This window comes from Myotis davidii, unplaced genomic scaffold (genome assembly GCF_000327345.1).
Source record: "Myotis davidii unplaced genomic scaffold, ASM32734v1 scaffold964, whole genome shotgun sequence".
Taxonomy (NCBI): Eukaryota; Metazoa; Chordata; class Mammalia; order Chiroptera; family Vespertilionidae; genus Myotis; species Myotis davidii.
Window position 1 is genome coordinate 2,582,830 of NW_006298351.1, and position 9,598 is coordinate 2,592,427.

At 52.1% G+C, this 9,598-nt stretch overlaps 1 protein-coding gene across 2 annotated transcripts in view; it reads right to left on the bottom strand.

Moving 5' to 3' along the window:
• Nucleotides 1-25: 25 nt before the first annotated feature.
• LHX6 (LIM homeobox 6) overlaps nucleotides 26-9,598 on the bottom strand; it is a 24,590-nt gene continuing 15,017 nt past the window's right edge. Inside the window, exons 8-9 of one of the 2 annotated variants that reach the window (XM_006774008.2) lie at nucleotides 6,792-6,895; nucleotides 26-2,154 (exon numbers count right to left, since the gene is read on the bottom strand). In XM_006774008.2, coding sequence (XP_006774071.1) covers nucleotides 2,134-2,154; nucleotides 6,792-6,895 — 125 coding nt within the window. In that variant the 3' untranslated portion in view covers nucleotides 26-2,133. The remainder of the gene's footprint in view (nucleotides 2,155-6,791; nucleotides 6,896-9,598) is intronic. The other variant, XM_006774009.2, reaches the window with a different exon arrangement.

The following is a 9,598-nucleotide window of genomic DNA, read 5'->3' on the forward strand; positions in this document are numbered from 1 at the left end:
ATGGAATCCCATCGCGTTCTGGATTTAAGTGCCAGCACTTCTACTTGCATTAACTTTATTACACAAATAAGACATTTACAAAGCACAACATGAAAGGTATGTAACAAAACAAACATTGGTTTTACAAAAAAGTGCTTACAATATTTTTCCATGTATGTGTGTGTGTGTTTTCCCCTTTTGTATTTAAATAAATAGTCTCGATGGCCTGTACATTCCCAGGCTGCTCTAACAGGCTAGTGGAGACATGTCTGAACTGCAACATGCTACGACCACGTGATCCACGCAAGGAACAGACCCTGGGGGAGCCCCAAGGCAGAGTGGGTACTGGGTGACCCTGGGTCGGGTGCAACTGGCCATCGACTACATGGTTCTTCTTGGGGCCTCAGGAGCAAAAATCAAAGTTCCCCAAGACCAGGGATCAGGCCCACACCACTCCTGTTAGTGTCAGCCCCCAGAACAGGGCCAGGTATACGTTATTCACCGGATGAGTTCTGAACTGAGCGGTGCTGACTGCATTCCTAGTGGTGCCTTCTCTTTGCCCTGAGCCAGCTGGAACCATCTTCAGAAGGGAAAGGAAGGAGGTCCCCTTCTCGGGCTGCACCCAGGCCTCGCCTTTCTCCAGATCCCAGAGCAAGGATGACATATTGTGTAGGCTTTCATGGTAAGTGCCAACTTCAAACATCTGAATTCTGAAACCGTTTCCAGACTCAGTAACGCAGGATACTGTAATTGACTAGCAATGTCTGCCCTGGGTAAAAGCAGGGACAGTCGATGCGTATGTGCCAGGGGCTTGCTTTCCCCGTCCTACAGTCTCCTTCCAAAGGCAACATACCAGGTTCACCAGAGCCGGAAGGAGGACTTGGACTAAGCCAGGCTTGCTAGCAGCCTCTAGGGGAAATGCATCAGGACACCAAGTACTTGTAAAATCACAGGATAAACTTGGGACAAATGGGTGTCCCCCTGAAAACATAAATTATGGTCTTGTGTAGCCCAAGCCCTTTTGTTTGGGGTTGAAGAGTTGCAGCAGGACAGGGTGGGTGTGCACACAGCTGTGTCTGGCCTCTGTTCTCAGGAGCGGGTGGGGGAGCCCAGAGGGGCCAGCTGGAATCTTGGGCTTGGCACGCTCACCTAGGCATAGGGCACCCTCTCGCTATTCAGATATGGGCCCAGAGTTAACATTCTGACTGCCATTTCCCTGGGCTCTGTTCCCCAGCCCTCCATGAGAGGTCTCCCCAAAAATGAAAGGACCCAAGTACCCCTACTAGGAGTCCATGAGTGGCCAAAAAAGGCCCCCAAACATTTGGAAATGTCATCACATAGTTCAAACACCACGTCTGCTATGTCATCTGAATACATATGTGCTGGATAACCAGGTAGGAAGAGGGTCTCCCACTTATACCCCGAGTTTTCTCTCTCCTCTCCCAGCCCCATGTGCCACATCCTTCTCAAGCTCCAAACCAATGGGTGTCTTTGTGCCTCCCGGCCCCTGCCTATCCCCCACCTCCTGGTCTGGGCAGGCCTCCATCTCTGCCCTTCTGGGCCTCTCAGTGTTGGTCAGTGTTCTCTTTTCTCTCTTTAACTCGACATAAGCAGACAGATGGAAATGATAAAATTAGAACATAAGCTTTCCTTTGGGGACATCCCACAGACTCTGTAGAGTTCTCCAGACAAAAGCAACAGAGTGGATAACACTGGGGGTTTTCGGCTTTCAGAATTCAGAGACGGTTCCAAGGAAGTAGTGAGTAAAGGCCAACATGGGAGGAAAGAAAACCTGTAAATTAGAAGGCTGTTGGCGTTGCACAATTCAATCCGGCCTTTTGCTGTTTTAATCAGCTTCAGTTGAAGATGAGTCCTGTCTAAATGGAAAAACTGGGCTGTTGTTTTCACCCTGATTCCAAATCTCAGGGAGCTCTGCCTTCCAAGAGGAGGACTCCGCGGTGCTCCTGGCGGGTTCTGGTTCTCAGCAGGAGAGGGGACAGCCAGGCCCACAGGCCCAGCTGGTGGCAGGCAGGACAGCAGATGAGGGGTGGATGCAGAGGTGGGTGGATTCCTGGCAGCGCTCGGACACTGCGTTTCAGCGGCTGAGGGACAGCTGTGGGGTGCCCATGGACAGATGCGCAAGTGCAGGGAGCATCAGTACTGGAAAAGGATGACCTGCGGAAGGAGGGTGTGGGAGGTGGCTGAGCTGGGGGTCTGCCCCTCCAGTAGCTCCCCAGAGGTCCTTAAGGCACAGAGAATGCGGATGGCCCGGGGCCCAGATCTGGGTTCAAATCCTGGCTCTGGTACTTATTTGCTGTGGACCTCGGGCAACTCACTTCACCTCTCTGAGCCTGTTTCCTCATCTGTAAGATGGGGATGACAAGACCTCTCTCTCTCAGGATGGGGAGGATTCAGTGAGATACAAGAACAGCAGCAAAGGTCTGCTGGGCACTGCACCCGGCCTGACCTGCATTGGTGGAGCCTCATCACAATCCCTCGAAGATGTCCCACCGTTATCTCCATTTTATAGGGGAGGGCACTGAGGCTCAGGGAGGTGAAAATTAGTGAGCCCGCGGATAGGTTGCACAGCTAGGAGGAGGCGGACCCAGCACTGCAGCTGAGGCCTGGCTCCAGAGCGAGCTCTCTTCATTATATCACACCGCCTCTACGTCTCCACGATCACCACGGCAGCTGTCATCATGCTTATGACACACCATGCAACGGGCCAAGCATTTCATGCTCACTTAGTCTTTACAAAGCCGAGAGGCAGGTGGCTGAGAGAGGCCAGCTACCTGGCACACAGTGAGTGATCAGGGACTGTCTACCCCTGTCCCTCTCCTCTTCCACCCAAAGCACCTGGCTGATTTCTCAAGCTGCTGACACAGCCAGCTCCCTGAAGGTCTGGTCAATGTGATGTCTCAGTGAAGGGTCAGGCGGACCACAGTTCATTGTTCCCGGGACATCAAGTGGGTACAGCCATGTGGCTGTTCGTTTTCTGATCAGGAAGGTTACTTGCCCAGATCAGTTACCATGAGGAGGAGATGGAGGAAAGCATAACAATAACGACCATCTATGGCTAATTTCTGTGTACCAGGCACTGTGCTACATTCTTTTTTTAAAATGCTTTTACTGATTTTTAGAGAGAGGAAGCGAGAGGGATAGAAACTTAGAAACATTGATAGGAGAGAATCTCATCTATCAGCTGCCACTGCACATCCCACACTGAGGATCCAGCCCAAAACCTGGCCATGTGTCCTGACCGGGAATCGAACTGAAGACCTCTTGGTTCCTGGGTTGACAGTCAACTGCTGAGCCACACCAGCTGGGCTGTGCTAGGTTCTTTACATACATTACTGCATTTGCTTTCAGCAACAAGCTTGGCTGTGGCACCTACTATTTTCTCCATTTTGCGGCTACAGGAACTGAGGCTCAGAGAAGCTAACTGTGTTCCCAGGTCTCAGAGTGAGAAGTGGCAGAGCAGGGATTCTGAGTCTGCCTGACTCAGCTCACACCACATTGCCTCACCCACTCCCCCAGCCTCGGGCAGTGCTCTCCTCTGGCCTCTGGGACACCGGGCTCTGGGCTCTTATTACAGGACACTCTCTGGTAAGACCACTCCGCTCTGTGGACCTCGGTCTCTCCATCTTATCAGTGACTGCTTGGCCCTGATTTCTAAGCACCTTCTAAGTTCTGAAATTGTGGGACTGGGGGCCATGATTTGGAAGAAATGTGGTTCTGGAGATTCACAGGTTTTTGTGGCCCAATGATGTGGTGGGGGGCAGAGGGTGCTACTCCCGAATGCTCAGGGACCGTTCTCCTGGCCAGGCCAGTGATGCTCTCGATCAGTGGGTTCAGGGGCCTGCCCCAGTGGGGCACTGAGTCTCCTTAGAGCTAGGCTGGCTCAGGCCTGGAGTGACTTGGGAGCAAGCCCATACAGTTCTGCACTGACTGACCACACACAGCCCCCGGCCCCTAGGGATTTGTCAAGATGTGGACAGAAAAGGCCCCCAGGAGCTGGCAGGAAGGCTTGACAGTGAGAGGGAGAAAGATCATGAAGGGAGGGGGCGCATTTTTCTGCAGAGCAGCTGGATGTGAAGTTGGGGATGCATCCCAGCAAGAGAGCTCTGGCCCAGCAGCCAAACCCAGGGGCCAGAAACCTTCTCCAGCCAAAGCTGCCAGAGCCCAGGCTGGCTCATCCTTCAAGCTGAACCAGACATAACCACAAGCTTAGCTGAGCAACCAGAAGGCCAGGGCTTCTCTCCAAGCTCTGAGCACAGCCCTAAATACTCCCAAGGCTAATCCCCTCCAGATAACGCCCAAGTCCCTCACCCAACGGTCCCGGCCCATCATTATGTGACCCCTGTCACCACCCCGCCCCACTTCCCTGGGTCTCAGTCACACTAAACACCACTTAGTCCCTCAAACCCAGGCTCCCCAATGCTTGCCTCTGTGCCTAGCATGTTCTCTGCTCCCAACGTGGAACGCCCTTCTCCTCATCCTCTGCTTCTCCCCTAGAACTTTCACTCCCTCTTCTGGGACCTTGAAGGCCATGTTCGTCCCTCACCTCAAGTGCCCTGTCACCTGCACTGCAGCTACCCACCGCCGACTCTAAGCCACACATTCCCAGAGGACAGGGGCCATGCCAGCTGGCCTCTGCAGTCCTGTACCAGGTCTGATGAGATGAATGCTCTCCTACAGGAGGGGCAGCTCTGAGGCAGGCAGTCCTAGGATGGATGCCAGCCCTACCAACGCTCTCTGTGGCCCTGGGCCAGAACTGCTGTCTGAGCCCCAGTGTCTGCAGGTGTGAAACGGAGTCAACAGAGTCAATGTAACTATCCTCCCAGGGGGGCAGTGGAGGCCAAGGTCAGATAGAGCACTGTGTAAACTGTAAAGTGCTCCGTGAAAGGACATGGTTACTGATCGAGATGGACTTCAGAGTCCGACAGACTCGTTGCATCCCTGGACAAGTCATCGCCTCTCTGAGCCTCTGTTTTCTTATCTTTACCATGCGGATGCCATCCTCACACCCACAGAGGGGTTGGGAGGCATCAGACAATGTGTGTAAGTTTCTGTCATGAAGAGAGGAGCAGCTCCTACTGTGAGTATGGCAGTCCCAGAGGGGACCTTCCTGGGACGCGCTCACCCATCACCAAGTACTATGGGATTTTGTCTTGAACACTACCGGTTACTTATAAACCTATCTGTTCAACTAGGTTGTCTGTACCTCCATACCATTTACCTTCCCCCATGGTGCCCAGGAGCGAGCCCAGCACACAGTAGGTGCTCAGTCAGGAGGCAGAGTAAGAGGGGCTGTCCTGGAGGAGTGCTCCTCACCTCTGGCTGCCTGCCGGAATCACAGAGGCTAGGTATTTATCACACCAGCAGATCCCTGGTGTCTGCCCCAGACCTCACCATCAGCTTTCCAGGGGCTAGGCTGGGAAATCTGTATCTTTACAAACTCCCCAGCTGATGCTGAAAATCACAGCAACAGCAACCACGCTCTGCTGGACTCAAGGGTCCCTGGGGGCCCTTCCAGCCTGAAGGCCCTGGCTCTCTCTCCTTGGCCCACCACCCTGACTCCCAGCACTCCCTCTCTCTGAGGGCCACTACAGTGATATTTCTGACAGGCCTCCAGGGACCACTCCTGCCCCAAGACAAAGTCCACATTCCTCCACCTGGCAGGCCGAGGCCCTCACCCTCACTGTTCTTCCTCCCAAGCCTGTGTGCCAGCAACACTGAGTTCTCGGTGTACCCCGAGAGAGCTTCTCATGCCTTCCCCAGAAACTCGGATTCAGCCTTCAGGCCTGGGCTCAGACATTGCCTTCCTCCAGGAAGTCTTCCTTGTGTCTTTCCTGAGCTGCACCCCCACCCTCCACTGCCCAGCTCCTGTGGCTCGCCCATCAGGTTGATCACAGTGTTATAACTTTGGACTGTGGCCTCCTCAAGGGCAGGGACCATGCTTTCCTCATCTCTGTGCTCTTGGCAGCTGATGCGGGGCTCCTGGGCACAGTCAGCATATGTCAGCTGAATAAATGAGTAAATGAATGAGTAAATGTACAGGTTTTCATTCAAGCTCTGTGACCTTGAGCTACCTGAGCCTCAATTTTCCCCTTTCTAGAATGGGGGCAGGTGTCTTAGAGCAGTGGCTTTCAGGCTAAGCGTGAGGTGTCTTAGAGCTTGAGGGGGGTGGGGGCAGGGACTCCCTCTGCAGTTTCACCCCAAGCAGCTCCATCCACTTGCATCTCCATTATGGGAGATTTAATACAGGTTGGAAAAGATTTAATACAGGTTTCCAGGGCTTAAGAACAAAACTTTCAAGCCACTGGACTGGGTGCTGTCTAAGCTCCCTTCTGGCTGTTTAGTCCTAATGCTGGAGACCACCAGAAACCAGGATACCACAAAGGAGACCTTGCCACTTGGCCAAGGTCACTTGTTGACCTGCTATCCCTGGGCCTCACAAGCTGGGAATATTCACTCCCAACAGACAGGAATAAAAAGGAGAAAGGAGGAGGAACCAGAGAGATGGTGGGAGGCAGGGTGGTGTGTGATATGAGTCCCTTCTGGAACCACAAAGTTTGAGCAAAGTAACTAAATTCAGAAATCTGGAAAGGAGGAGGCCAGCTGTCAGTGCAGACCTGCAAGGAGGGCCGTGCACATTGAACACACTGGCACCTGCTGGAGTGACTGCCTGGGGGGCACAGAGCGTGCTGGGCAGAGAGGCATGGTGCCAGCTCGGTGATGAGGAATGCTGCCAGAAACCCATTCCCCGCAGGATGGCTCTGATCCACCAGACCCAGCCTGGCTCCATTTACCTTCTCACCCCGGTTGGAGAGCGGCCCATCCATATCGGCTTTGAGGTGGACGGGGGGCGCGGTGTAAGGCAGCCGGCAGTGCACCTGCCCGCACTGTACCTGACCTGTGGATGAGAGGATGCCTTGGAGCCCACACCCAGCCTCCATGCAGGATCCCACCTGGACCACTTTCACCTCTGCTACTTACCAGCTGATTGACCCTGGGGAAAATTTCAATAGGGTTGGTTGCAATGCTCTATGTGAAAGACTTTATAACCTATAACGTTCTATATAATCGTCCAGCTGACTGATAAACAAATACTCATAAATGAATATGTACTGAACACCTCCTACATGCAAGGCTGTACCCCATCTATTAGGATCCTCCCTTGGTGCCTTATCTCCCTCCCGGGTATCACCTAAGCTTTCCCAACACACTTCTGAGGGGACTCTGCACTCATATGGCACCTTATTCATGATGCTCTCCCTGGCCGCCCTGTTAATAATTGCAACCCAACACCAACACACACCCACACTCCCTATCTCTGCCAACTAGAATGCAAGCTCTAGTAAGGACAGGAATTTCTGTCTGTTTTCTAGTTTCTAGATTTTTGTGGATTTCCATTACCTAGAGGCATGGCATCCAGTAGGTACTCTTTAAATATTTGTTGAGTAAGTCTCCATACCCTATTCTAACATTTAAAACTGAGGGAAAGTCCATCCTAATGTCTGACCCAAACTTCTCATGTGTCAGCCTCTTTACCACTTCAGTAGAAAAGTCCATGGCTCCCTTCTCCCTGCACTGCATCTACTTTGGTAACAAATACAGAGCCCTATCCAGAGATTTACAATTGGTATGTAACTTGGGACAAGTCACTGTGCCTTTCTGAGGCAAAGTCCCCTCATCTGTTGTATACGATTGGGAATTCTTAACCTGGGGTGTTCTAGGAGTCCATGAACAGCCTGGGATGACCTGGAAAATTATGTGTGTATGTGCATTTTTCTGGGGTTGTTTCCAAAGTTTCTTTTTTATCAGATTCTAAACTCTAAGGCTCCAGGAAACTCGGGTCCTATGAATTTAGTTAACTTACAGCCATTCAGCAAGAGGCAGCAGGTCCACATACCCTTGACAGCTCCTGCCCCAAGCTGGGCTCCACCTCAAGGTGGAGAGGGAAGGGCACCTCAGCCCCTTCTCTGGGCAACAAACATAGATCTTTGGTCTACAAAGTGTGAGGGCAGTGTCCTGGCATGACTCTGGAGGCCATGGCCCCCTCCCAAGGGAGTCACTTAGATCCATTACTAACTCCACAGCAAATGCTAGCTGGTAGGGGCAATTCCTGGCACCCAGAGAGCCCCTGGTCCTTGGTGCCTTTAACAGAAGAACTACATCTTCTACCGGCTCTGTGCAGCCTGAACGTAAGTCATTGTTTAAAACAGAAAGGGAGAAAAAGTCCCTCCTACTGAGCGGATGGTTCAGAACCAAAACAGTACAAAGAGACAGTTTCCAACTGGCAGCCTGGTGCAGTAGGCAGAACTCTGCACCCTCAGCTCTGCCAACCAGAACCACCGCCGCCATCACAGAGCAGCTAATACATATCCAGCAATTACCAAATGCTGAAGACCTAAGTCGATGATCTCACTGAATGCTCACCACACTGCGTTGAGATAGGTATCCTTACTGTCTTCACTTTTACAGATGAGGAAACTGGTATTCAGGGAAGCTAAGAAGCCTGCCCAGTGTCACACAGCCAGGAAGTGGCAGGGGCGGGATCTTCAGCCTAACATCAAAGCCCACCCTCAACCATTAAACTAACTCGTTCCCACTGTCTTACTGTGAACCCTTGGTTTCCTCATCTGTATAACGGGATAGTGATCTCTAATGTTTAGAAACATCGTTAGCACCTGGCACATGGCAGGGGCTCAGTAAACAGCAGTGTCTCTCTGACCTCTTCCTCTTACTAGAGCCCCAGAAAAGAGGGTTTGAGTTTGTGAGTATATTGTAGCCACTTTTATTTTTCCGGTCGTGCCCAGCTTTGAGGAAACAAGCAATGGAAACACCCTTGAAGGGAAAGCAAATGTGTGGTAAGCACCTGCTCAATAGCAGATTCATTGATGTTTATCCCCCAGAAACGCACACCACTACAGCCTCACTCCTCCAGGTTCCTGCTCAAAGTTCATTCCACCATGACTGCCCTCCATCTCCCCACAGCGCTCAGTGCCCACTGCCATGCCTGCCCTCCCTCCTATATCAGTTTGTTAACTGTCTTTTCACCCATGTCCCGCCCTGGAATGTGAGCCCCAGAAGCACACAGGCCTTGGTCTACTGTGTTCCATGTTGTTTCCTAATGCTCAGGATATAAAAGGCACTCCAAAAATAACTACCGAATACACCAGTGGATTTCCACAACCCTGTGAGGTAGGCGTTATTAATGTCCCAGCTTACAGATGGGGAAACTGAGGTTTAAGGTGGTTAGGTGATTTTCCCATGGCCTCGCAGCCCTGAGCATTCCCTCCACACTGGCCTTCTGCAACCCCAGAGGCACCCAACGCCACATGCTCCCTGGGTCAGGCTGCAGACCTGCCTACATGCAGTTCCTCTGACACGGGGCACTCCTAGTTCCCACTCCTTGTGTCTCACTCATCCTACCCATCATTCCCATCTCAGCGTGTTTGAGAGCGCCATCTCCACACTCCCATTCAGCACCTTTCCTCTAGGAATCACGGCAATTAAAACACACGCTCAGCTATCTGGTTATTGTCCCATGAGGTCTCTCCCAACAGAATGCAAGCTCCACCAGAACAAGGACTTGACCCATCTTGCTCTTTCC